A 27964-nucleotide genomic window follows, 5' to 3' on the forward strand; every position below is an offset into this window, starting at 1 on the left:
GGAAAGTTGGCCTAGGTTCATGCTCAGTATTCCTTGGAGGAATGGTTATGATGCTGTGGGTTAAGCCCAAGCCCAAGGTGCTGTGGGCATTCCAAGCATCTGGATGTGAGTCCTGCTTCTGCTTCTGGTGCAACTTCCAGCTAATATGCCTAGGAGGCAAAAGCTGGTGACTCAAGTGCTTGAGTCCCTGCCACCTATGTGGAGACCCACATGGAGTTCCAAGCTCTTGGCCTTGGCTTTGCCTAGTCCCTGGCCATTGTGGGCATCTGGAGAATGAAGCAGCAGATACAACATTCCCCCTTCTCTCCCTCCTTGTGTCTCTTTTAAACAAATAAATGCATCTTCAGGGAAAAAAAAAAAAAAACACCTGGAGGGCTTGTTGAGACTCTCCTGGGCTTCACATAGACTTTCTGATACAGTAGGTCTGGGATTGGGCCACGACTTCCCCCACCCTCCCCTTCCATGCAATCTGTGACTGCACCAAGCACAGGAGGTGAAGTGGCATGTTCTTCACCTCCTGCCTTTTGACCTTCCCATGCTTCCTGGGCACATTTTATGGCCCCTTTTATCTCACCTATGACAGAAGGAAACCAAGTAGATGATCTGGGAAGCCCTCCCGCCTCAGCTTCCCATAAGTTGTGCTGCATGGTGCTGGGAAAAAGCTCAGGTCCCTGGAGGGTGTGATCCTGGCCCTGGTGACCCTGCCCAGGGGAAGTGCATCCATCACTCCATCATTGCTGTCAGCTGGAGCCCCTCCCTGGTCCCCTTGATAGGCAGAGGAAGCAGGGCTGCGGGTTCCCATGGGAATCCGTGTTCCTTTTCCCCTTATTTCCCAGGACGGACTAGGAGACAGAGGAAGGTGACCTTCCTGCTGAGAGCCTGGCCTTCAGGGCCCTCTCCATGGAGCACTCATCCCCACAGTGCAGTTGTCCTTTCCTGGAAAGTGGTTCTTTTCAAGGAAGCAGTGGGCTTCAATGGCCTGACCCTTCGCTGTCCTCCACTTGACCAAGCTGATGCTAGTAAACATCAGTAGCCTGCCTGGACTACCTGGTCTTGTGGGGACTAGCCCTGCTCTTCCTGATGGTTACAACATCCTTCCAGCCCCACAGCACAGGAAATGTCCCCTGAGAGTGGAGTAGGGGTGCTCCTCTGTGCATCCCCCCACACCCTAACATCTCTGCATGGGACCCCCAGCACCCCTTTATGAACCTTGCTATTGAAAACTTTCTTCGGTGTGCGCTCTTTGCTAGCAAAGGTGGAAGGCAGATATGAACAATGATGTTCATAATAATGGAAGTTATTACTCAGATTTATGTTTTTTTAAAGGCTGGCCCCTATGTACCCATAAATCTCCATAGCACAGCTGAATAAACTCAAGACTGAAGGAGAAAGAGGCATTCGCACAATTAGTACGCAATTACAACCAATTCAGCCCGTTCCAGCAGCTGTAAGTCCTTCATAACCGCTGCGTGGACACAGGGACTTAAGAACTGGATCAGTGGACCGGACCAGGGTCGCGCTCGTCTCGGGCGTACCTGTGGCGCGTGCGCAGTTCGGTGGCGGAGCCCTGCGGGTCGCGCGCAGGAGGCGGTGGCGAAGGCGTGCCCAGGGCGCCTGCGCGTTCGTGGAGCCGGTGGTGGCGCTCGGCCGCGGCTTTGCTCTCCTGTGCGCGGCGGGCGCGGCCATGGCAGAGTCGGGGAACCCGCTGAAGGAGCAGAAGTACGACCGGCAGCTGAGGTGAGCCGGGCCTCACCGAGCCCAGCGGGCGGGCCAGCGGGGTCCTCTGCGCCTGGGCCGGGCCTGAAGCGCGCGGACGAAGCTTGGGGGCCTCCGTCAGGGCGCCCGCCAGGCCGGAACGGGGCCTGGCCGTGCAGGAACTAGGGCTCCGGGTTCCGGGCTGCGGACCGGGGCCTGGAGAGCCCGGCTAGCACCTGCACTGCCGTCCCCAGAAGGGCGCCCCCGCCAGCCGCGCGGGGTGCGGGTCAAGGTGCGCGGTCCCCAGCGTCCAGCCGGGTGTGCAGGGCCGCGGCCCGTCTCGCCTCGCCGCGGTGCTGCCCTCCATCGCTTCGTTTTGGTAGAATTGGCGGTGGGGGTGGGACCCAGAGTACCGCATCTCGGACACTTAGAGCGGCCCTGGGCGTTAGGTTTTGTTCCGAGTCATCGCTGTCCAGTAACAAGACCAGAAATGCGATTCCTAGTGTGTGAACCACGTATGTTTGCAACTGCAAAATTTCCAGTAGCCTCATTAACAAGTTAAAAAAAAAAAAGGTGAAGCCATTTTAAACTAATGGTTTATTGAACCCAGCATGCTCTAAGTACAACCATTTCGATGTGGCAGTTGCGGCACATTTACAGCATGTCTCAGTTCAGAGTCCCACGTTCCTGGTGTGCAATAGCCACCTGGAACCAGTGGCTACTTGGAGGGACAGTGCGGGTGTGAAGCGCTAGGTGGTAGCTGGCCACTTCTACCCTCGCCTGTTCTGGCACTGCCCGGTCAGTGTGTGTGTGGGAGGGCAGTTGTCATGTTGATGCACTGGAAGTTAGAGTAATTCTTGGCACCCTCCTTCCGGGGCCCATCCATAGTTTGCAGTTACAGGAGCAATAGGTTCCTAAGGATTGGAACTTTATTCTTTTGCTGAGAGCTGAACAGAGAGCCCACTTAAGTTTTTTTGTTTTGTTTTTCAAAGAAGAGAGGGAGAGACAGAGATGTCATCCATCCTTTGGTTCACTCCCCCAGATAACCACACATGGCCAGGCTGAAGCAAGAAGGCAGAAACGTGGTTCCGTCTCCCACGTGACTGTGAGGACCCTAACACTTTGGCTTTCTTCTGCTTTTCTCAAGCTCTTAGTAGGAAGCCGAATTGAAAGTGGAGCAGTTGGGACTTGAACTTGTGTCGATTTGGGATATCTGCACTGCAGTCGGTGACTTTACCCGTGATGCCGCAGTGCTAGCCGCTGTCTTGAGGCTATTTAAACAGCTGGGACACATGCAGGTTTTTACTGAAGCCCTCCTATTGAAGGGCCACACTTAAGCTTTCACAGAAAGAATGTCAGAGGAAAGCAATTAGAAGCAACGTTGTCTGCGAATGGCTTTGTAGTAAATGGGATAAGCTGCTGCCTGCGATGCCAGCATCCCATATGGGTGCTGTTTTAAGTCCTGTCTGAACACACTTGCCATCTAGCTCCCTGCTAACATTCCTGGGAAAGTAGTACAAGACAGCCCGGGTGCTCCTACTCCTATGTAGCAAATCTGAATGAAGCTGGGCACTTGGGGAGTGAGCCCAATGGATGGAAGAATAAGTTGTCTCAACTGTTTATAACTTTGCTTTTTTTTTTTTTTTAAGATTTGCTTTCTTTCTTTTTTTTTTTTCCAATTTAAAAATCAGATATGCAGAGAGGAGGGGAGACACAGAGGAAGATCTTCTGTTTGTTTACTCCCCAAGCAGCCACAATAGCTGGAGCTGAGCTAATCCAAAGCCAGGAGCCAGAAGCTTCTTCCAGGTCTCCCAAGCAGGTTCAGGGTCCCAAGGCTTTGGACCGTCCTCGACTGCTTTCCCAGGCCACAAGCAGGGAGCTGGATGGGAAGCGGGGCTGCCGGAATTAGTGGGATCCTGGTGTGTGTAAGGCAGGTACTTTAGCCGCTAGGCTACAGTGCTGGGCCCAACTTTGCTTTTTTAAATTAAATCATTTTTTAAAAAATTTTATATATTTTTATTTTGAATTTTTGAATTGGGTGGTACAGTTTCTTATAGACTGGGATTCCCCCCTAAATTCACACCCCCCGATAGATTTTTCCTCATTTTATTACAATGGTATAGTCCTTCATAAGGAATCACAATTCCATCAGTCTCTTATTTAAGTGTACCCTGACATTGCTGGTACAGGCAATATCAGACAGTCCAGCATCCCATTGTCTACACATTTCCAACAGTTTCATTGGGAATCCATTTTTCGTCTGGAAGCAGGAATGAATGTTGCATTATACCCCCACATCTGGATATGGTGGACCCCAGTACTCCATTACTATATACATTTCCATAATTGAGAAGCCATGAAACAAGATGAGTTAGAACAAAATGAGTTAAAACTGGCATGAGTTAGAACAACCGCAACAACGACAATGACAAAAACAAATCATAGCACCATGAAGAAATGAAATAAAATACGAAATAAAATGAAAATGAAAAAATGAAATAAATAAAGAGTACATGAGATTAAAAAAAAAAAAGTCCAGCCAACTAGTGATTTACAAGGGTTTGGTTCTACTGAGGCTGGCAAGAGTGAGCGAAAAGATTGCTTTCCTATTTGAACCCTTGTTTGGAACATTTAAGGCGGAGAGGCACCAATGTGTGTGTTTGTTCCTTCTTTCCTTCTTTTCCTTCCTCCATCCTCTCCCTTCCTTCCTTCCTTCCTTTTTATTGAAAAGGTAGATTTACAGAGAGAAAGAGAGAGACAAAGATCTTCTATTCGCTGGTTCACTTCCCAAGTGGCCGTAATGGCCAGAGCTGAGCTGATCTAAAGCCAGGAGCCAGGAGCTTCTTCCAGGTCTCCTACGTGGGTGCAGGGTCCCAAGGCTCTGGGCCATCTTCCACTGCTTTCCCAGGCCACAGCAGGGAGCTGGATGGGAAGTGGAGCAGGCGGGATACGAACTAGCACCCCTATGGGATCCTGGTGCATGCAAGGTGAGGATTCTGCCACCGTGCTGTACTCAGCATCAGTGTTCTTAGGATAACATTCCAACTACCCAGGCCATCAACTACATAGGTCAGGTGTCTTCTGTGTGCCCTACTTTCATGGAAATAAAGGGATTTTCCCAGTCCATCTGGTTTTTCCAGGTTATTCTTTCATTTGATAGCCCTTTAGCCGTCTTCTGTCTTGTGCCAGACATGGGACTCCAGCAGTCTTCTGGTGCTGTAGCTGGAGTTAGTGATGGATGATTAACAGATCGAACACTTGTGAAGTGGTTATTGTCATAAGTTCTGGAGCATGAACCAACTTAGGGTGACAGAAGGCAATTTTTAAGTCTTTGTGCTAGTCTTGGTCAACTGATACTGTCATGACCAAACAGCAGTTTCCTGGGTGAAGTGAATCAGATTGTCCTAGAAGTCACCATCCTTGTGTGGTCTGTATCTTGTCCTGTTAATGATACCCCCACATGAATCAGGTTGTATCAAAGGTTTCTAATCCTTATTTAATCTTCATTAATGCATGTGCCTGTTAATCCTATTAAAATGTTCACTCGATACTATTTATTTGAAAGGCAGAACAAGAGAGAAGGGTAGACGTATCTTTCATCCATTAGTGGATGAAAAGCCACAATAGCCAGGTGTGGGTCAGACCAAAGCCGGGAGCCAGGAGTTACATCCTATGCGGATGTTGTGTTAGCAACAGTCCCCTGTGAACTTCCAAGGCACATCAGCAGGAAGCTGGATTGTAAGCAGAGTAGCCTCTGGGTAATGCTTTCGCTAGCTCCTGCAGACATTACAATGTAAAGATTTTAGATGCACTAGTAACTTAAGGAGAAATGAGTTAGAGGAGAGACTAGGTTTTAAGTCTAAGACACTTTGTGTTGGTGAATATATCTAAAGATCTTCTGTCCTGCAGGTTATGTGGTTATTATTAAAAAAAAAGTAACAGGTAAGGAACCAGGTGGGAGGCCCAGGTTTCTAGTTGTGAATTAGCTCTGCCCTAAAACTGTTTGAGACATCATCAACCTGAGTCTTAAATTTCTCAACCGTCAATCCCTCAGTAACCTGCATTCCTCTCTCGTGAGTTTGGTGTGGCTGTCACATCATTTACACTGCACAAGACATTCAGAGATCAAGGTCAGTGTTGAGTAAGAAAGTTATGTTTTTGTGACAGTTCTTAAAGATATTGAATTGTGTCTTGTTTTGCAGGTTGTGGGGTGACCATGGGCAAGAAGCTTTAGAATCTGCTCATGTTTGCCTGATAAATGCAACAGCTACGGGTACTGAAATTCTTAAAAACTTGGTACTACCAGGTAATGCCGCTTGGCAATTCTGTTCTAAACTTATTTCTTTAACATTTTGAACGAGAAGCACCTGTTTTTCATTGACCCCCCGGTATTCATTTTCTCTCCCAGGTATTGGTTCATTTACAATTGTGGATTGCAATCTGGTCAGTGGAGAAGATGCTGGAAACAAGTATGTTTGTTCTTTTCAAATCCGTGCAGGGAAGATGGCACACTGTCCTGGGAGCTTGAGGCTGTCAGGGTGACCTTCACTTTCTGATGGAATTGCTCTTCCTGTTTAGAGTTGTGATGAGGGGGAAGTGAGTTAGTACAGGTAAACTGCTAGTCCAGTATCTAACAGGTAGACCATTAATAAAAGGCATGCAGTCTGTGGTCTTTGATATTAGTGGGAAGAAGTAGTCATTGTGTCTGTTTGTGAAATCTGGCTACTTCTTAAGCCCTTGCACTGATTCCTAAGTGTTAGGCCATAATGAACAATAATACATTTTTGAATTACCTTTGATTTGTGGTAAAACAAAAACAAAAGGTGGTACCTTTAATTTGTGGTGTCTTCTAAGATTAGCTCAGGTTGCTTTTGCTATACTACGCATGCTATAAAAATGATGTTTTAGCAATGGCCTGAGTATCATTCTTCAGTTATCATATTTAGATTCTCAGAGCATTCTCACAATTGGACTTCAAGTTTACCTTCTCAGGGTCTTGAAGCCTGGGATCTCCCGTAATATTGGTCAGTAAGCAACAATGAAAAAATGCAAGAAGAACTGGGGTTTAGTTGATATTTTGCTTTGGGATCTCTTTAGTCCCGGTGCTTTTGCTTTGCTTACCTGTTTGGTTGGAGCAGGATGTGATCAGAGGAAGGTTTCTTTTTGTTAGGGAGCTAGTGAATTCATGCCACAAAGTAGTGCCTTGCAGCCACCTGCATCCTAGCTGGGCCTTAGGCCAGCAGGAGGGAATGCATGGGAGGAAGCTTGGATGAATCTCCCAGTTACCTGCAAAGGTGAATGCTTCAGTGTGGCATGATCCACCGTGACCTCTGCTTCTAGGGAGCATGAATAGGTGTTAAGTGGGCCAGAAGATTCCAGGGTCAGAGGAGTTTGAGAAATGGACCACATGAGGTTAGAAGTCTTCTGCTCTAAGACTTCAGAGTGTGTGTGTGTGATGAATTTCCAAGCAGGGGCCATAAGCTGGTGGTGGTCAAACTTTTGCCAGGGAACCTTTTTACTTTCAAGGCTTCTCTTAAATTTGTATTCTGTAGTATATATGTTTGGAAAATTTGAATTACTGGCCTGTCTTTGTTTATAACTTTCACCTGATTTTCTTCATCTGAAAAGACTATTAGAATCCATCATTGAGATACAGGATTTGTATACTATGAATGAAATATATGCACTGTTACCAACAGCTTTTCCTTATAGTAAGATATACCTTTAATCTTTTTCTTTTTTGTTCTTCCACTTTAGTTTTTTCCTTCAAAGAAGCAGTATTGGCAAGGTAAACCAGTAAATTATAGAATGTGGATGTGTAAGCATTGGATTATACCACTGTGACTTAATTATCTGCAAAGCTTTGACTTTTAAAAGAGCGTGGCATATGTCATTTCTATGAGAAGAAAAAAAACTAAGTTAGCTTGTTTTCCTAATCATATAGATCTTTATGTGTTTGGTAGTTTAACCATTTAGATTTATTTTTATTATTTTTTTATTGGAAAGGCGGATATACAGAGAGGAGAGACAGAGAGGAGATGATTCACTCCCTAAGTGAGCCCAACGGCCAATGCTATGCCGATCCGAAGCCAGGAGCCTCTTCCGGGTCTCCCACGCGGGTGCAGGGTCCCAAAGCTTTGGGCTGTCCTCGAATGCTTTCCTGGGCCACAGGCAGGGAGCTGGAAGGGAAGCGGGGCTGCCGGGATAGAACCGGCGCCCATATGGGATCCCGGGCGGGCAAGGTGAGGACCTTAACCACTTGTGCCACCGTGCCGGGCCCCAGTAGTTTAACCATTTAGAAGGAGGGAGGCAGATGTTTTGATGTAGTAGGTTGAGCTACCCTCGTATGTGACACTGGTATCTCCTACTGTGTATTGGTTCGTATCCCAGCTGCTCCTCTTTTGATTCAACTCCCTGTCAATATGCCTAGGAGGGAGCAGATTTTGGCCCAAGTACTTTGATCCCTGCTCTCCATGTGGGAGAACTGGATGGAATTCCAAGCTTCTGGCTCCAGCCTGGCCCAGACCGGGCCATTAGGGCCACTTGGGGAGTGAACCCAGTGAATGGAAGTTCTTTTGATCTCTTTGTCTCTTTCTCTCTCTATCATACTGTGTATCAAATAAAGTAATAGTTTTATTTTGTTTTGTTTTAAGGAATTTGTAAGTACTGTCTGTATCCCACATCAAAGCTAAATCTTTAGTAATGTTCTTTCACAGAATGAATTATTTTTTAAATAGGATCAACCTAAGAAAACATGTTCTAATTTCTTTTACTTTTTCGAAAAATATATTTACTGATTTGTTTGAAAGGTGGAGTTATAAAGAGAGAGAGACAAAAATCTTCTACTAATTCACACCATAAGGCTTTATCCAGGTGTGCCATATGAGTGGCAGGGATCAAAGTGCTTGGACCATCTTCTTCTCGTTTTCTCAGGTCATTAACAGGGAGGTGGATAGAAAGCGGATAGCTGGGGCTTAAACCTGCACCCATATGGGATGTTAGTGTTGGAGTGAGCACCTTTTCCTGCTGAGCCACAATGTGGCTCCTGGAAACTTTTATTAATAAAAGTTTTATTCACTTTAGCTATAAGATTCTTTCATAATACTTATTTCAGATAAGAAATCTTTTTTTTTTAATAAGATTTATTTATTTTTATTGGAAAGGCAGATATACAGAGAGGAGGTGAGACAGAGAGGAAGATCTTCTGTCCGATGATTCACTCCCCAAGTGACCGCAATGGCCAGAACTGAGCCAATCCAAAGCCAGGAACCAGGAGTTCTTCTGGGTCTCCCACATGGGTACAGGGTCTCAAAGCCTTGGGCTGTCCTTGACTGCTTTCCCAGGCCACAAGCAGGGAGCTAGATGGGAAGCAGAGCCACTGGGATTAGAACCAGCATCCATATGGGATCCCGGAGCATGCAAGGCAAGGACCTTAACCACTATGCTATCGCGCTGGGCCCCAGATAAGAAATCTTACTAGATTGTACCGGTTAAATGAATATTCTGAGTGGAAATGACTGCTAATCACTGACTATTATTGGGAAGTGTTGAAGGTATGGGAAGTTAGAATGACTCTAAACTTGATCCAGAATATCCCTGTCTGATGCTCAGGGCTTTTTTGTCATTTGATCAGAAAACCAGAGTGCAAATAATGTGATCGCCTAAGAATTCTGGATAATAATGTTTAACTCCATTTTAAATAATATTCTGATTGAGTCTCAACCACTATAGCAAGCAGAATTGTCATGCCTGTGTATGAAATTGAACAGTTTTATAGTGTGCTTTGCCCGATTTGTAAATAGGGAGATTATGTTGTACTTAAGTTTGTTCTAATTCAAGCCAAATACTTTATTTTTAAAAAGAACCGAGCTCAAGCTGCCATGGAATTGTTACAAGAACTAAACAGCGATGTGTCTGGAAATTTTGTGGAAGAGGTACAATATATATATGCATTATTACTTTTCTGAAATATAAGTGTATAAGAATACAAAACCTTAGAGATTTAGAATTTTATGTCTGTGTCGTTTATGTTTAGGATCTTTGCCTCATCTGTTCTAAAACAGCTTAACTTTTTCTGCCATGTTTAATATGATTGTGAAATTGTTGGATTTTTCCCTTTGTCTTGTTTAGAGTCCAGAACACCTTCTAGACAATGATCCTTCGTTTTTCTGTAGGTTTACTGTTGTGATTGCAACTCAACTTCTAGAAAGGTAAATTTTCATGTGGATGTGTGTTTAATTTAATCTTTGAGGTTTGCTTGGTTTTATTGTATCTGGACAGTCTAAGATTCAGTTCTAAAATTCTTAAATTCTATAGAAACTTTTCACTTGAAGCTCTTTTACATCTTTGAGCAATGGGAATATGGGATGGGAAAGAGACGAATGGGGGTACAAAACTTTTTTGAATGTATTTAGAGCAGTTAAATAGGACAGTGATTATTTTTTGTGGGTTTTTTTTTTCTTTTTTATTTAATTTATTTTTTAGTGAGCTAGTTAGGTGCTGGGACTTGGCCTGTGGCGAAGACTGCGGCTTGGATGCCTGTCCTACGTCAGAGTACAGTGTACAGTCCCCCATTGCAGCTCCCAATGACAGCTTCTTGTTAATGTGGCCTCACAGTGGGAATGGCTCGAGTGGTTGGGTTCCTGCCCCCATGAGGAAGACCTGGATTGAACTCCTAGCTCTTAGCATCAATCTCAGCCATTGCTAACATCTGTGCAGTGAGGAGTTGGGAAGTCTGCCAGTCAGCCTCTTAAGTGAATAAAAGCAAAAACAAAAGCAAAAACTAGTTAAAGTTGATTATAGGAATTTGGGGTGTGTTGTATTAATTCAGTTTTTAAAGTCTTATTGTCTGTCATAGACTTGTTTGGAAAGTATCTTTTCAATAACATTCTCCATGATACAACAGTTTAGGGCTGTACACATTTCTTTGAGTCTGCACTGTTGTGGAATTGCTTGCTTTTTTGGTATATTCTTGACCTGCTTAAGTTAATGCAATGAATATATCTCTGCATTTGTTATTTAGTAAGAAAGCTGCTTTGTTTTAAGGCATTTTTGTATTGGCATGTTTCATATATATCCATTTGCTTATGTTTCCTTTTTGTTTTGCTTTCCTTTATAGTACTTTACTTCATCTAGCAGATGTCCTCTGGAATTTCCAGATCCCTCTTTTGATCTGCAGGACATATGGACTGGTTGGTTACATGAGGATCATCATAAAAGAACATACAGGTACAACTGAGGCGCATATGGGGCCTCCGCTGGTTGCTTTAGCTACAGATTTAGAAACTTGACAATTTAAGAAGTCAGTTTTAAATTACAAAGACAGTTTGTAGCAGCATGTCATTATCAGATTCAGTATGCTTTTAATTCACTATTTTCTTCAGATAGTGGTATTACAGGAAGATAGAAAGTGGAAGATAACAACTGAGCCTCTTCCTCCTTACGATGCCCAGCAGCTATCCAAGTAGCTTTCCTCTTTTACCTGCTAACGCGCATGGAGTTTGTAAGGCTGCCATGGGAGAGAGCCACGGTGTGTAAGAATCACCTTGCCACAGAAGTGACACTGTTTTTCCCCTTCCAGTCTTTCATGCAGACATCACAATCCAGTTCCACACAGAAAAGCAAGGCATTGGCCTACGTATTGTTTCTGAAGACAGTGTTAGGAGAGACCAAAGGCAGGCCTGTATCAACTCAGGGATGATGTTAGCCTCTGTGTAATTTTAACTTAGGTTCTCATAAATTTTCAGTCAGTGTACATTTGTGCCTTTAACACTCAAGGAAGCGTTTTCTTCCTGTGCTGTGCTGGCGATGAGCCACACGCCCTGCTGGTGCAGTGACAGTTCTTCACATTGGTACCATCATTGGGGAGTGTCACCTGTGCAGATAGGGAGCGGCCTGTCAGAAGTTTCTGGGGTGAGGGTGAGAGTGGGATGGCATTTAAGAATTACAAATTGACAAGTGACCAAAAAATTATTATTTTTAAAAGGTGAGTCACTCTGAATTTGAGAGGGGGAATGAATGAATTTATAGAGGTAAAGACTGGGGGGGTAGGTAAAAGCAAGTGAAAACCCCTGACTTAGGAAAGATGTTATAGGATGGGGAGAGAGGGGTTAGATAATGATGAAGATACCTCTGCTTGCTGCATACCTACCTGTTTATGTGGATTGTTTATTTAATGTATTTAATGTTTCTGAGAAAGTGCTGTATCTTTTTATTGATGGTGCTGAGACAGAGATTATTACTACCTGACTTATTGTATAAGATCATGTTGCTAACAAGTGACAGGAGGAGGCCTGGCTCCAAATTCTCTGTGTGCCTTCCCATGTGGATGCTGTGTGCCAAGTGAGGTCAGGAGGTGGGGACCGCCTGACGTGGGAGCCTAGGAAGCAGGAAGTCAGGATGACCATTGGGTTTTGAGGGAAGAGATCTATTAAGGAGGCAGTGAGCTCTCTTTTGAAGGCCAAAAGGAGAGTAGATTGTTAGGTGTTACTTTACAATTAACCTCAGTTCTGTTCTAAGGAATTTTGTTTTTTAATTTCATTAAAACTAACAAGCCATCAAAATTTGTGCATGTTGCTATGTGTAAAGTATAACATTGCAAAAATCTTGTAGGTCCCGAAAATTAAGAATTAGAAATTCCTTCCTTTATTCTTTTTTTCCCTTACTGCCTTGCCTTTTTCCTTCCTTCTTCCTTTCTTAATATTGAAGAAGTTTATTGGAAATAAAATACACTCGGTAGGCCACATGGGCATCTTAGAAAAAAACTGAGAGCCCCATCTGCATTCATACTGGAGTTTTTATTATTTATATGTGGGCTTTCCATTTTTTGCCACCTCCTCCCTGTCTGGGATGTCTCACTGAGTGGAGGGCAAATTACAGATTTCTAAGTTCCTGTAAGGTGCTCTTGTGCCAGCAGTGTTTTTAATTAAGCTTCCCTTTTGGAATTGCTTCACAGTAATAGAATCTCATCCAGATAATGCATTGGAGGACTTACGCCTAGACAAGCCATTTCCTGAACTGCGAGAACATTTTCAGTCTTACGATTTGGATCATATGGAAAAAAAGGTTCGTAGTTTTGTGCCCTTACCATTTAGATAGACTTAAAAATTTTTAGCCTGATTTTTCTGAATTATACTAAAATGGGAAGGTATTATAAACTTTCACTTTTCTATCATATAGGTTACTCTGTACAGTTTTACTATGTTTATTTTTAATAACTTTATTTTCCCTCCTAATTTAAAAAAAACTTTAAGAAGTATATAAACTAAAAGTTCGTCAACTGGGTCAAGAAATCAGACATTTTTCTTCATAGCTCTTTCCTCAACAAATGATTGTACTTTAGAAAAGTTGGGATTTGGGTTTGGTGTTTGCTGAAATTGATTCCGTTTGCAGCTTAGTTTTAGTGTTTGGAAATTATGAAGGCAACTGTATTCTTCCTTACAGAAATCATGACATTTATAATGAGTAGATAAAGAATGTATTTGTTTTTCACATTTAACTAAATTGACCAAGTTTATTTGGCTCCTCAGGAAACATAAAGAGTCCTCTTCTTTCTTCTCTCTCTTTTTTTTAATTTTTAAAATTTTTATTGAAAAGTCAGATATAGATAGGGGAGGAGAGACAGAGAGGAAGATCTTCTGTCCCATAATTCACTCCACAAGTGGCTGCAATGGTCAGAGCTGAGCCAATCTGTTGTTTTGTTTTTGTTTTTGTTTTTAAAGATTTACTTATTTATTGGAAAGTCAGATATACAGAGAGGAGAGACAGAGAGAAAGATCTTCCGTCCAATGATTCACTCCCCAAGTGACCTCAATGGCCAGTGCTATGCCGATCCGAAGCCAGGAACCAGGAACTTCTTCCGGGTCTCCCACACGGATGCAAGGTCCCAAGGCTTTGGGCTGTCCTCGACTGCTTTCCCAGGCCACAAGCAGGGAGCTGGATGGGAAGTGGAGCTGCCAGGATTAGAACCAGCATCCGTATGGGATCCTGGTGCGTTCAAGGCAAGGACTCTAGCCACTAGGCCACACTGCCGGGCCCAAGCTGAGCCAATCTGAAGCCAGGAGCCAGGACCCTCTTCCAGGTCTCCCACTTGGGTGCAGGGTCCCAAGTCCTTGGGCCATTCTCCACTGCCCTCCCAGGCAACAGGCAGGGAGCTGGACGGGAAGTGGGGCTGCAGGGACACAAATCAGTGCCCATATAGGATCTGGGCACATGCAAGGCGAGGACTTTAGCCACTAGGCTACAGTGCTAGGCCTGGTCCTTTTCTCTTCCTCTAGAATTGATGTCTGAAATCCAGCAATCTGAGTCATTGTAACCCTTGAGACTGTTTTCTTGCTTGTGAAATAGGAACAGTCATAGTACATACCTTGCCATCCATGATTCATTTGAACACTGCCTCTCAATAAAATGTGTAAATTTTATTAAGCCGGTTCATTCTTTTCTGTCCACTGCTTTGAATATACTAGATGATCGTAAATGCTGTTTTTATTAAGAATGTGTTTTAATAAAGAATTATGGTAATTTATACTGACATTTTCTTTATATCTCAATTTTAGGACCATAGCCATATTCCATGGATTGTGATCGTTGGTAAATATTTAGCTCAGTGGTGTAGTGAGGTAAGTTTTTTTTTTTAAACAAGAAATTCTGTGTGATTGTTTTTACTTTATTATAACAGATTTCCTTATGTGGAATAGTGTTTGATTTTATTTTTTTCCCCTTAGGAGGTTTTAGAGCAAATGGGTATTTTAAATTTTAAGCTGAGCAGTTCTTCTGTGGTTGATGATACTTTTATTAACAAAGTAAAATTTGAATAAATGTCATCCTGGAACTGACAGTGGGTGGTGAATGTAGAGGGCTGGCCCACAGGTTCTGTTTTCTGTCAGGTGAGCCCTGATTTTACTGAGGTACAGACTGAGGAAATCTCAGGTGGAGGATGGGGAAGACTTTGGACTCTGAATTTCCGTATTTTGAGTTTTATAACTAGATTCTTAAATTTTTTTAAACCAATATAGACAAATGGACGAATACCTAAAACATATAAAGAAAAAGAAGACTTCAGAGAGTTGATTAGACAAGGTAATAGTATGGGATGTATATAATGAAATATTGTATAAAGTTGGAAGTCAGATTGCTTCAAGTAAACATCGATGGGATTTCTATTGATACTTTCATCAGAGGATGACATTCTGAGCTTTTGTTTTGCTCCTCTTTCTGGGGGTGGGGTGGTGGAGGAACCACTTCTTGTATGATTTGAAGGAATGATGCTAAGCTCTATTTCTTAAGTTCCAAGATGCTGCTGCCTTCAGAATCTGACAAGGTTGGTTGTGTTGTTGAGGAAACAGGCATGAGAAGAAAAGGGCTACTGTTTGCTAATTAGTTCCTGTTCTGATAGGAATCCTAAAGAATGAAAACGGGACTCCTGAAGATGAGGAGAATTTTGAAGAAGCTATTAAAAATGTGAACACTGCACTTAATACAACACAGGTATGAAAAGGGTGGCCGTGGGATTCATCTAAGATGCCCTCTGACGGCAAATAGTTGATTATCATGATTTCCATCAATGTCTTCTGATTCTAAATACATAGTTGGAAAAAAGCATTTCTGATATAGCTTAAAACTATGTTCATAAGAGTTTGTGTAGTCCTTGTTAAAATGAATGTCAGAGCTTCAGCGTATAAAGCTGATAACAGTAGTTCATACGACTTAGTTGAGATTCGTGACTTGTGAATTGTAACTGCCTAGAAGTAAAAGTTATATAATGAAGGTGATGTTTTGTTGGCCCAAAATAGTGTTGCCTGAAAATCAAATTGTGTTTCTCTGCATTTGTTTTACAGCAGTTATTTGGACATAATAGAAGATGTTCTTTGTTAATTATAACATTATTTGGAGGATAATTCAGAGGATAATTCAGATCTCTTTTCTTTTATTACGGCTTTGATGTTGATTATGACCAAAGAGCTTTGGAATAACACACCTGGGTAGTTTAAGTTCAAAATTTATTAGTTTAAAAGAGTAAAATTGTTTTTGTTTTCACATTAGGAAAACAGTTATCATTACACACAAAAAGGCATTGTTGCTAAGTGGTGGAGGTGTGTGCTTTGCATATCTGTTTCCTGGGGAGGTATAAATTTTATATCCTAATTGGGTTGATGGGTGAAAACACATAAGTATACTTAATTAGAAAACATCAAATTGTATACTTAGGGTTGATTTCACACTAAATATATATAATTTACCCCAATTTAAAAAATACAATGTCCTGATGGTTAGGGCACAGTAAGTAAGCAAGCACATAGAAATGTACCAGTTGCTGTGAACAAAATTAGAGCAGAACAAAGAGGGACAGCCTAATAAGGTGGAGGGGGTCTAGGACTGGAAGGCAATTTTATGAGGGCAGAGTTTTTTAAGCAGAAGCCTGGTTGAAATGACCTGCAGAGGTATGTCTGTCTGGTAGCTGCCCAAGGACCAGGAGCACCTGTGCTGAGGCCCTTTGTGTTCAGGGCCCAGGAAAAAAACCCTGTGTGATTGGTGTGAAGTGGAGCCAGCAGAAAATGTTGAAGAAGCTGAGGCCAGAAGGCCAGATCATCCTGGGGCCTTGTGGATGATTGTATTTAGATCAGAGAATGGACTAATAGACTTTGTATTTCTAAAAGATCATCATTCTGGCTCTTCTGAGGCAATCAGAATGTCAGGGATAAAGAGTGAATGTACAGACCCAGCACAACAGCCTCGCAGCTAAAGTCCTCTCCTTGCACATGCCAGGATCCCTTGTTGGCACTGGTTTGTGTCCCAGCAAGCTGTGTGGGAGACCAGAAGAGGCTTCTGGCTCCTGGCTTGGGATCAGCTCAGCTCCAGCTGTTGCAGCCACTGGGGGAGTAAATCAGTGGATGAAAGATCTTCCTGTCTCTTCCTCCTGTCTGTATATCTGACTTTGCAATAAAAATAAATAAATCTTTTTTTTAAGTGAAAGTACAAAGGCCAGTTAGGAAGTTACCCACTAAGAGATTTCTTTTTTCCACATACTAGAATCAAAACCTATATTTTGTGTAGTTATTAATATATGATGCAATAAAAATCCCTCTGGTACTGATTCTAGATAAAACCAAATAAATTAGAAGTTCATTCATTAGAAGATACAATTTGAGAATTCAAAAAACTTATTTGAAGAAATAGAATTGTCATCAAAAGTGGGCACAGGGCCCAGCGGCATGGCCTAGCTGCTAAAGTCCTTGCCTTGAATGCACCAGGATCCCATATGGACGCTGGTTCTAATCCCGGCAGCTCCACTTCCCATCCAACTCCCTGCTTGTGCCCTGGGAAAGCAGTCGAGGATGGCCCAATGCTTTGGGATCCTGCACCCATGTGGGAGACCTGAAGAAAGTTCCTGGTTCCTGGCTTCAGATCGGCACAGCACCGGCCATTGCGGTCACTTGGGGAGTGAATCATTGGACGGAAGATCTTCCTCTCTGTCTCTCCTCCTCTCTGTATATCTGACTTTGTAATAAAAATAAATAAATATTTAACAAAACAAAACAAAAAAAACATGGACGCATTCTTAGTATTAATAAGTGTTTTGTTTCCTTTGCTAGATCCCAAGCAGTATTGAAGATATATTTAATGATGATCGTTGCATAAATATCACCAAACAGGTAATGATAGTAAGGAATAAAATTTTTTTTTCAAAAAAAAAAAAATTTTTTTTCTAAAAGTTCATTTCAATGTAAGGTGCCTCTGAATGTTAATTTCTTCTGAATTCTTCTAGACACCATCATTTTGGATCCTAGTTCGTGCCTTAAAGGAATTTGTGGCCAAAGAAGGTCAAGGAAATTTACCTGTTCGAGGCACAATTCCTGACATGATTGCAGATTCAGGAAAATATATAAAACTGCAAAATGTGTAAGTCACTGTACTCAAATAATTTTAACTGACAGATTAATCTTTTTTTTTTTTTAAGATGAACATTTTATCACTCAGAAATCAGTCAGTTAGGGCTCTCATTGCTTTAGAAATAAGCTAAAGAATTTAGGGGAAATTTTTTTTCCCTTCAAAGATTTTTTTTCTGCTTGAAAAGTTGTAGGTTGAAGCAAGATTGAGTGGAACATGCATTGAATTCCTATATATCCTCCAGAACTTTCAGATTTCATGATAAAACTTAACATTTCATCACTTACTCTGAGCTCTGAGCTAGTTTGTGTAGTAATTAACAACACATGCGTTGGGTTTAAACAACCATGTGAGAAAGATGCTGTGGTCATCTCTGGTTTACAAAGAGGAAACAGAGGCAGACAAGGTAAATGACGGTGCCAGGGTTTGAGCTCCATGAAGCCTGGCTCCAGAGCCTCTGCTCTGAACCTTGGCCATCTCTTGCAATATTATCTCTATCACAGAACTGTGAAAGCTTAGTTTTGGTGGACTTTTTGGCATTTGATGTGTTCATAAACAACAGGTAGACACCTACCTCCCAGGTGTCAGTAGCTGGAACCCACATAGACTGTTCCAGGGATGTGTCTCAGTCACTATTCCCCTGGTACTGATGAATCCCCGGCTGCTGGTTTGGTTTCCTCAAGAGTCAAATGGTGTCACACAGGGATGTTGCTTCCCCAAACCACCCTTCATGCCAGTTACTGTCTAACAAATCTTAATTTTGTTGGCTTAGCCTGTGACTTCAGCTTGAGGAAAAACAACTGAAGGTAGAAAAAAGTGTGGCCTAGTGTGGGAGATAGTTTAGCTTACACAGTGATCATTTCTAAATAGATCTTAAGAATATTTTTTACATGAATTTATAAATAGTTTTGAAATATCTAGCTTTCCTTGGATTTGACTTGGATGAGGTAAGTCATGTTCTTCAGTAACATGTTTTCTCAGTTCCTGAGTCAGAGGCCTGGATCATGGCTCGCTCTAGAAGTTTTTAAGTTGGGTTCCGTTCGTTATACAGGGGGCCTGGATTTTAGGGGGAGTGGTGTTTTTCTTGCCAACCCTGGAAAAACCCCAACTTCTACCAGGTGCTGCTGGTGGTGTTTCCTGGTATTTTCACATTTCATGCGTTGCCAGACTCATGGTATCTCATGAAAAGAGATTATTTGTTTGCTTCAGAGTGATAATTTAAATTCTGCCAGGTAACAATTGTCCTAATGGTTGCTGCTGCTTCTCTGTCCCTAGTTACCGTGAAAAAGCAAAGAAAGATGCTGCTGCTGTGGGTAATCATGCTGCCAAATTGCTACAGTCCATTGGCCAGGTAAGCTGATGGGCGCACTTTGGTTTTGCCGTACGTCTCTGTATAGCCTGATCATGTAATTCCAGACAGAAAGGGTTTCGTTGGCTCTGTGATGCTTTCGACAGAGCTCTCATTTGTCTGCCTAGAGTGAATGTTAGCAATAGGCAAACCATGCTGTTTTTCAGGCACCCTCCCAGCTCTTGGAGAAAGTCTTCCCGTCGTAACAGTGATTGGCTTTGTGCCATCCTTTGTTCATCTTTGCTGTACTGGAGCAAAAACCTGCCTTTATCTCTTTACAGGCACCAGAGTCCATTTCAGAGAAAGAATTAAAGTTGGTCTGTAAGTCTACTTGGCTTATTTTACTTTGTAAAAAAAAAAATTTACCACAAGGAACATTTCCTAGGAGTTCCAAATATAAATGGTTGGATTCTGAATTTTCTGTGGTCTTAATGGAAAGATATATAGCTGTTAGGTAAGATTTTCCCCCCTCTTTCTGTAGAGGATACTTTAACACTGTCTCTGCGGTAGAACATATCTACCTATGACAATGCCAAAAAGGCTTGAAGGTCAAAATTATCATTAATGCAGAATTATTTTCATCTTGTTAATTTTAATTTGGGAAATTTTATTTAAAGACTTTGAAGTCTTGAGTTACATATACATTGATGGTACTGGTTTAAAAACTCATTTTGGTCTATGTTGAATGACTCTGATGGAATTAAGAACTGGTTGTCTAGTTTCAGAGTAGCTAGGCTCAGTTTTCTCTATGACTCATATTCTTTTATTCATGAAATAAGTTTAAAAATATTTTTTTTTCAAAATAATATTTTTAAAATTTCTCTTACATGTCATCTGAAGATTTTTCCCTCAATCTATTATACCTAGTTTCTACAAAGGTTTATATTCTACATACTACCTGTCTTTTAAAAAATTTGTTTTTATTTTGTTTGGAAGACAGAGAAAGGCAGAAAGACCTATCTACTATTCAATTTCCCAGTGTCCATAGCATGGTGGGAGCTGAGCCAGGCTGAAGCCAGGACCCTGGAGTTCAAGCTGATGTCTCCCACATAGATAGCAGGGACCCAAGAATTGGGTCCAGCACCTGTGTCCTACCAGGATATAGATTAATGGGAACCTGGAACTGAGAGCAAAACTGGGATTTGAACCCAGGCACTCTGATACGGGGATACAGGCATCCCAATTGTTGTGTTAACCATTTTGCCATACGCCTGTGTTCATGTTCCCTACTTTACAGTAGACTTCCTCAACCTCCCTGTTTCGTGACTTTTCCACAGTATCTATTTAGGCTCAATCTTACTGTTTTGTGCCATTGTGTAACATACACTTTGTTTCTGAATTTGTGTCATTACACAGTTGTAAACTAAAAGCTTGATGTTGGTTATTTGAGAGTTTGCTATTCTGTTCTGTCTGTGTTAGGGCTTATTGATAAATTTCCATAATATGAAACATTAAAAAAAATTTAAATACCAAGAGCACAGTAGTAACACTATTTTCTTTAGGACTGTTTGTCCATAATATGGAAACACATTTATTGAGCCATTTCAGGCATTGTGCTCTGTATTTTATATGCTTGTCACATTTGATCTATAGAAAACTCTAAAAGGTAAATAGTATTGTTTTGAATTTACAAATGAAAATGGAGCTCAGAGAGGCACCTTTTTAACTAGTACTGACCTGGTTTTATGCCAGGGATACAAATTTAAGAGGATTTGTGTTCCATTGTCTTCTCTACTAATTATTAGACATTTTTTTACATTCTGTATCTGTGAAAGATACATAGAAAATTTCCTTGGCCTGACACGGTGGCCTAGTGGCTGATATCCTCGCCTTGAACATGCTGGGATCCCATATAAACACTGGTTCTAATCCCGGCAGCTCCGTTTCTCATCCAGCTCTCTGCTTGTGACCTGGGAAAGCAGTGTAAGATGGTCCAAAGTCTTGGGACCCTGCACCCGCGTGGGAGACCTGGAGGAGGTTCCTGGCTCTTGGCTTTGGATTGGCTCAGCACCGGCTGTTGTGGTCACTTGGGGAGTGAATCATCAGATAGAAGATCTTCCTGTCTGTCTCTCCTCCTTTCTGTATATCTGCCTTTCCAATAAAAATAAATCTTTTTAAAAAAGAAAAAAAATCCTATTTGTTAGCTGTCCTTTGACTCAGAATATTCACCTATCCACAACCAGTGTTTCCATGATTTCTTTCTTGTGTTCAGGCAGCAATTCTGCATTTCTTCGAGTGGTAAGATGTCGATCCTTAGCTGAAGAATATGGGTTGGATACAATTAACAAGGGTGAAATTAGTAAGTATCAGAACTTTTGATGCTAACTTGATTTTAATTTAAAGATGCAAATTTTAATTTACATATTGTATAAACTGAATTTACATGAAATGATGTTTGTTTTGCTGTCTGTGGTATGATGTATGTAGGAGCTGAGGTCGGCATGCCACTGCTTCAGTTGAAATTGTGTCTGAGACTATAGGATCTCATCTCGATGTGTCTCCTTGTGCTGCTAACTTATCATTTTCTATTTTATTGTTAAAAATACTTAAATATTTTGTAGTAATTTTGTATTCTATCTTGAAATTTGAGTACGTAGTAAACTTAACATGGTTAGTTGTGAATTAGTGAAATTACACTGAATTTTTCCTCTGCAGTTTCCAAAATGGACAATCCAGATAATGAAATAGTATTCTATTTAATGTTGCGGGCTGTTGACAGATTTCATAAGCATCATGGTAGATACCCAGGTAAGAATACCAAGTGAATTACCAATATAGCAAAATCTTGAGTAGACATGTAAATTGAATCTTGCATGTTCTCATAGCGTTTTCAAGGTGGTACTGGAATGTAATCAGATGGCACCTATAGTTCATACCAGTGAAGATTTTTAAGTGTAACTGTTTGCAAATAGTGTTTAGTTCTAAATTATTGCAGGAGGAATGTCGTAACATGCATGTAAAAAAAAAGCTGTTTTTTTTCTATCGGTTTGTATAATTTACTATCAAGATGCACACTGAGCGTAATTTAGTGGACTAGGAAAATCACAGAGGTTTATGCCAATGACTTCTTGACATTGCTTTATTTCGTATACATTTTTTATGGGGATTTCTTTGTTCCGTGTACATTTTTGTTATCTGTAAATGCAATAATTAGAGAATTGGCATAATTTCAAATATGTAAAGTTGTATAGAATATTTTTTATCTTTGTTGATAGTTTTAGTTGTCCAGGATTATTGCATAATAGCTTATCCTATACATATCCTAAAACTTGTTGCCTGTCTATTGCCAGGTGACCTAAGAGCAATGTGTATACACACCAGAAGAAATAAAATAAATAAATATCATGTGTATATTGATTTTTTAAAAAATGTGATTCGATAAGATTTGAGTTACCTAGTATACATCAGACCACTCCAAAACTTGGTGGTGTGAAATAATTAGTGTATTATCTAATAATTTTATGGATTGATGGGGCTCTGGCAACTTTCTCTGGGGTGGGGTCAGTTCCTGGAGTTGCATAGTGCCCAGTGCTGGAGTCGTCTGAATGAATGAATTAGATGTGCAGGAAGACATTTTCACTCAGGTCTCTGTCACCTGGGGTAATGGGCACATCCCAGGGCTGCTTAGGCCTTTCTTTTTTCACATGACTAGCTTGGGCTTGACAATGCTAGGGTAAGTTTCTTCCTTTTTTTTTTTTTTTTTCTTTCACTTTTTTTTTTTTTTTAAGATTTGTTTCTTTTTATTGAAAGGCATTTATAGAAAGAAGGAAAGAGAGAGGGCCCGGCACAATATCCTGGTGGCCCTGCTTCCCACCTAGCTCCCTGCTTGTGGCCTGGGAAAGCAGTCGAGGATGGCCTAGGGCCTTGGGACCCCACACCCACGTGGCAGACCGGAAGAGGCTCTGGGTTCCTGGCTTCATATCAGCTCAGCTCCGGAAGTGAATTAATGGATGGAGGATCTTCCTCTCAGTTTCTCCTCCTCTGTGTATATATGACTTTCCAATAAAAATAAAATAAATCTTAAAAAAAAAAAAAAGGAAAGAGAGAAACATCTTCCATCCATTGGTTCACTCTCCAAATGGCTGCAATGGCTGGAGCTGAGCTGATCCAAAGCTAATAACTTCTTACAGGTCTCCCATATGGGCCACCCTGCATTGCTTTCCCAGGCCACAAGCTCTGAGAGCTGGATGGGAAATGGAGCAGCCAGGACATAAACCAGCATCTGTATGGGATATGGCACTTGGAGGTGGAGGATTAGCCAGTTGAACCATCATGCCAGCCCCTAGGGTTGGCTTCTTACATGATGACTTGCTTTCTAAAGTTAGAGCTCTAAAAGCAACGAATGGAAGGGACAAAACTGTCTGGATTTGCCTTGTAAGTCTCCAAGCATTACTTAGATTGTGCTCTGTTGGCTTCATGGAGACCAAGGAAGGCTTTTGGCTTCTTGCTTCAGATTGGCTCAGCTCCGGCCTCTGTGGCCATTTGGGGAGTGAGCCAGGAGTTGGAAGATCTTTCTCTCTGTGTCTCCTTCTCTCTGTAAATTTGCTTTCCAATAAAAATAAATAAATCTTTAAAAGATATACATATATGGACAGTATCTAGCATCCATGAATGTCTTATAAATATTACCTGTTATTGTAGCTTTATTTCCTCAAAGTCATTAAATTTCTTATAAATAAATAAAAAGCATCATAATTTGCATGAAGGGTATAAATAGAGCAAGTTTTTTTAATTTACTCAATTATTTTATCAAGTAATTATCATGTGCCACATGCTTTTTGGATGTAGAACAGGGAACCTTAATTGAACTCAAAATTTTAAAAGGTTTAATGGGTCTTTTATTATAGATACATGATAGTTGCAAATACTGATCTCATACTTTCCGTTATTTTTGTTTTATCTTAACTTCCATGCTTTACTTTTTTGAATAGAGCAGCTGAACCTGAATTAAATAGAGATTGTAGGCATTAATTTTGAGTCATACTTACTTTAATGAAAATGAATTTATATATATGTATATATATATTTATATATTTTTAGGAGTGTCTAATTATCAAGTTGAAGAAGACATAGGAAAGTTGAAGTCTTGTCTCATTGCCTTCCTTCAGGAATATGGGTTATCTGTGATGGTGAAAGATGATTATATCCATGAATTGTGAGTATCTGTCAGGGCGTTTAAGACTAGTTCCCAGCTATCCTCAGGCTCTACTAAGGTCACCTGTCTTTCTTTCCTGTAGTTGTCATTATGGAGCTACTGAGCCACACACCATCGCTGCCTTCCTGGGGGGTGAGTTCCAAGCTGAGACGACTGTCGTCTGTTGTTACCTAGTAGTTACTAGTTTAATATGAAGTCCTCTTGTCTTAGCTGTTTTCACTGGAGTATCCTGCTGCAGTGATTTCCTTCAGACTGTTCTCCATCCTTCCATCTGTCCCTCTGACATCCATTTGGAATTCCAGAATAAGCACAGATTCTTTGAAGGTGTTAATTCTGATCCTGTCCCTCACTTAATCAGTGCTCTGTCGCACAATGCACATTCTTAGGGTCCTCAGAAAATAAGGCCAGGAACTTAGCTGGACATTAAAGATCCTGTGTTTTGGTTCTGCTTAACTTTTTGATTACTTCTACCAAGTTCATTTTTTTCCTGTCAGAAATACCCTTTGATTTTCTGCTTTTGGATCATTGTTTCTCTGGGTCCATTCACCTTAAACATCTATTTTCTGCATGTCTATCTAGAACCTACCTGTTCTTCAAGGCACAACTCGAAAATGCCATCTCATTCATAAAAATTCCCTTTCTCCTTCCTTCACTTCATTTATTTCTCTCCCTTAGTTTGTACTGCTGTGTCATAATTCTATAGGCTAGGGGGAAAAAATAATTCTATAGGCTAGGTGACTTACGAACACCAGAAATTTGTTTCTGACAGTTCTGAAGGCTGAAAATTGAAAGTTAGGGTGTGGTGAGCACCTAAATCCTGGGTTTAGGCCCTTCTCACTGTGACTTCTCACATGGTAAAAATGTCAAGAGAAAACATAATAGTTTTCAGGGAAACACAATTCAGTTCATAACATCTTTTGAGAAGACGTTATGGCAGTGTCAGACTGCTATTTAGGATGCCAGTATCCCATGTCTAAGGACCTAGGGTGAAGTCTTTCCTCTGCTTTGGACTTAGATTCCTGCTCATGCTCTCCCTGGGAGGCAGCAGGTGATGGGTCAAGAACTTAAGTCCATGCATCCACGTGGGAGAGCCAGATGGAGCTTATGGCAGTGCAGCCCTACCCAGCTGTTGTGGGTATTTGGAGGGTCAACCCTTGGATACAAGATCTGTCTCTCTGCCTTTCAAATAAACAAAAAGTAAAGAAAAATTTTCCTCTTCTGCTTGTGCTCTTCTGTAGACTGAGCTGTTTGCTTATGCCATTTTCCATCTAGATGATTAACACTTGGAAATAGATACAGGTCTAGTTAATATTCAGTGTTTAAAGTGTAATAATACAGACCTAAATTAAGGCTGGATCTGGATACTTTATTTGAAACTAAAACACAACATCTTGTACCAAAATAACAATCAGCTGATTCATAGAAAAAAGCTATTAATTGCTTATTCAGATTTTAAAAAGAGGTTGCATGACTAGAACTTGCCTGTAGTAGAAAAAAACATAAATGGATGTTTCTTTATCTCTTTGTATTCTGTAGCATCTTGTACATGCTATTTTATTCCTTCTCTTCTTCCAGATTTTGTTTAAATATGATCTCTTTGAGGCTGTCCTTGACCCCTCCCTTGCTTTTTCTTCTTATCCGTAAAGGCCATGTGATATTTATACATTCTATTTCTTTGTAAATTATCTGTCTTACTGTTAGACATAGGATCCATGAGGGCAAATGAATCTTTTTTGGCTTTTTCTCCCTACTGTATCTTTCCTGCCTAAAACATTATGTAATAGAGTCTTAAATTTTACGAAGTCTATAAATAGTTGTGAAAGAAAAAGGTTCTGATTATAAGAAAAAAATAAAAATTAAAAAAAAATTTATTTGATTTTATTTTATTGCTAAGTCAGATAGACAGAAAGGTAGATTTTCCACACAATGATTCATTCCCCAACTGGCTACAGTGGCCGGAGCTGAGCTAATCTGAAGCCAGGAGCCAGGAGCTTCCTCTGAATCTCCTACATGGGTGCAGGGTCCCAAGGCTTTGGGCCGTCCTCAACTGCCCTCCCAGGCCACAAGCAGGGAGCTGGTTGGGAAGCTGGTTGGGAAGCAGAGCATCTGAGATTAGAACTAGTGTCCATATGTGATCCTGGTGCTTGCAAGGCAATGACTTCAGCCACTAGACTACCATGCTGCTGGGGGTCCTATTTTTTTTTTAAGAGTTTTTATTTTATTTGAAAAGGCAGAGATAGAGTTAGCAAAATGATCTTCCATATGCTGGTTCACTTCCCAAATGACCATAGTGGCCAGGGCTAGGCCAGAGCAAAGCCAGGAGTTAAGAACTTCATCCAAGTCTCCCACATGGAGTGACAGGGGCTCAAGCACTTGGAACATTTGCTGCTGGTTTCCCAAGCATTTTAGCAGGAAGCTGGGTTAGAAGTAGAACAGGTGGAACTTGAACTCACAAGTCATATGGGTTGCTGGTGTTATGGGCAGTGGCTTAATCTACTGTGCTATGATGCCAGTCCTCTTGTTTTGAGTAATTACTGAAACCTAATAGTTTTTTCTGTAGCTTTTTTATAAATTAAAAAATTCATTTAGAACATATGTACATTTGTCTTTTTTTTTTTTTGTCTAAAACAGGCACAAGGTAAAAATTAAAATGCTGGGACTGAAGAGTATCCTTGAGAATCCTTTTGCCTCTTTATCCATTTAAAAAGTTCTTTCAGCCATGCTGCAGTTACAATTTTTGTTTGCTTCCTGTATCTTGCTGATCCATTTCATTGTTTTAAATAATAATATGCATTGTATGAAATATCTAAAATAAGAGCCCGGCATAATAACCTAGCAGCTAAAGTCTTGACTTTGGTTCATGTCCTGGAGGCACCACTTCCCATCCAGCTCCCTGCTTGTGCCTGGGAAAGCAGTCAAAGACAGCCCAAATGTCTTTGGGACCCTGCACCCATATGGGAGACGTGGAAGAAGCTTCTGGCTCCTGGCTTCAGTTGGGCTCAGCTCCAGCCATAGTGGCCACTTGGGGAGTGAATCAACAGAGGAAAGATCTTCCTCTCTGTCTCTCCTTCTCTCTGTATATCTTACTTTCCAAATAAAATAAAATAAAATAAGAAAAGGAATATCTAAAATAAGACTATTATAAAAATTATACTTTAAAATTTTTATGTGACTCACTAAGCTATGCCTGTTTTGGATTACTTTTAAATAACTGCCTTGGCAAAGGTTTCGTGCAGAGTTGAATATGTTTATATTACTCTTGAAAATCTTTTCAAGGTTTGCTTTTCTCTTCTTTCTTTGTAGGAGCTGCTGCTCAAGAGATTATCAAAGTAATCACCAAACAATTTGTAATTTTTAATAATACTTACATTTATAGTGGTTTGACACAAACCTCAGCAACTTTCCAGTTGTAGAATAAGCACCTTATGTTATATGTTAATGATTGAAACTGTAGTTGTCTTCAGATTGCCTTGTAGTCTGTAAAACTAAGCTGAAGGAAAGCCGTGAGATGGTTTCCTTAATAAACGTTTTTCTCATTTGTAATAATGTGTCTTGTTCTCTGTTGGGAGAGGGATGGAAGCAGTCATTTTCCCAGAGACTGGCAGCTGTCCCTTCCAATGAAATTCATTAACAGATGGATTGCTATGTCAGGCTGCTTATCATGGATATCTTTTGGGTTTCACCAGAAATAACTTAAATATATATTTTTCTTACCATGGTAAATAATCAGATTAAGCCACATTCAGATTACAGCTATGGATATGTTAGGAACATTTGTTAAAACAACTAGAATTTTAAAGACTATTTCAGAATGTATAGTTTTATCAGAAAATAAGACTTTGTTTATGTATGTGGTGTTATCTAAACTTAGGTTTTACTGA

General features: G+C 41.0%; 2 protein-coding genes across 3 annotated transcripts in view; both read left to right on the plus strand.

Annotated features, from left to right (window-relative positions):
- The first annotated feature begins 1607 nt into the window (after positions 1 to 1607).
- Positions 1608 to 27626, plus strand: LOC121167697 (NEDD8-activating enzyme E1 regulatory subunit). 2 transcript variants are annotated; one of them, XM_040997252.1, is made up of 20 exons: positions 1608 to 1737; positions 5898 to 6001; positions 6104 to 6164; positions 7453 to 7483; positions 9558 to 9629; positions 9826 to 9905; positions 10814 to 10923; positions 12650 to 12759; positions 14250 to 14312; positions 14709 to 14772; positions 15089 to 15180; positions 17286 to 17345; positions 17459 to 17592; positions 18856 to 18931; positions 19210 to 19249; positions 21141 to 21227; positions 21584 to 21676; positions 23969 to 24083; positions 24166 to 24215; positions 27387 to 27626. In XM_040997252.1, the coding sequence occupies exons 1-20, from the start codon at positions 1685 to 1687 to the stop codon at positions 27494 to 27496; spliced, it is 1605 nt and encodes a 534-aa protein (XP_040853186.1). In that variant the 5' UTR covers positions 1608 to 1684; the 3' UTR covers positions 27497 to 27626. The 2 variants fall into 2 exon arrangements, with proteins under 2 accessions (XP_040853186.1, XP_040853187.1); XM_040997253.1 differs by having other exon boundaries at positions 1644 to 1737; positions 5898 to 6007; positions 6101 to 6164.
- LOC121167696 (telomere repeats-binding bouquet formation protein 1-like) overlaps positions 24052 to 27964 on the plus strand; it is a 33101-nt gene continuing 29188 nt past the window's right edge. Inside the window, exons 1-2 of the mRNA XM_040997251.1 lie at positions 24052 to 24083; positions 24166 to 24215. The gene's annotated coding sequence lies outside the window, so the exon portion shown is untranslated. The remainder of the gene's footprint in view (positions 24084 to 24165; positions 24216 to 27964) is intronic.

Source organism: Ochotona curzoniae, unplaced genomic scaffold (assembly GCF_017591425.1).
Source record: "Ochotona curzoniae isolate NIBS_2020 unplaced genomic scaffold, NIBS_Ocur_1.0 patch423, whole genome shotgun sequence".
In the NCBI taxonomy this organism is placed as follows: domain Eukaryota; kingdom Metazoa; phylum Chordata; class Mammalia; order Lagomorpha; family Ochotonidae; genus Ochotona; species Ochotona curzoniae.

Coding starts and splice junctions, on each gene's coding strand:
- LOC121167697 (XM_040997253.1), top strand. CDS start 1,685: ATGGCAGAGTCGGGGAACCCGCTGAAGGAGCAGAAGTACGACCGGCAG. Junction 9,630..9,825: donor CTGGAAATTTTGTGGAAGAG/GTACAATATATA, acceptor TGTCTTGTTTAG/AGTCCAGAACACCTTCTAGA. Junction 21,677..23,968: donor GCATCATGGTAGATACCCAG/GTAAGAATACCA, acceptor ATATATTTTTAG/GAGTGTCTAATTATCAAGTT.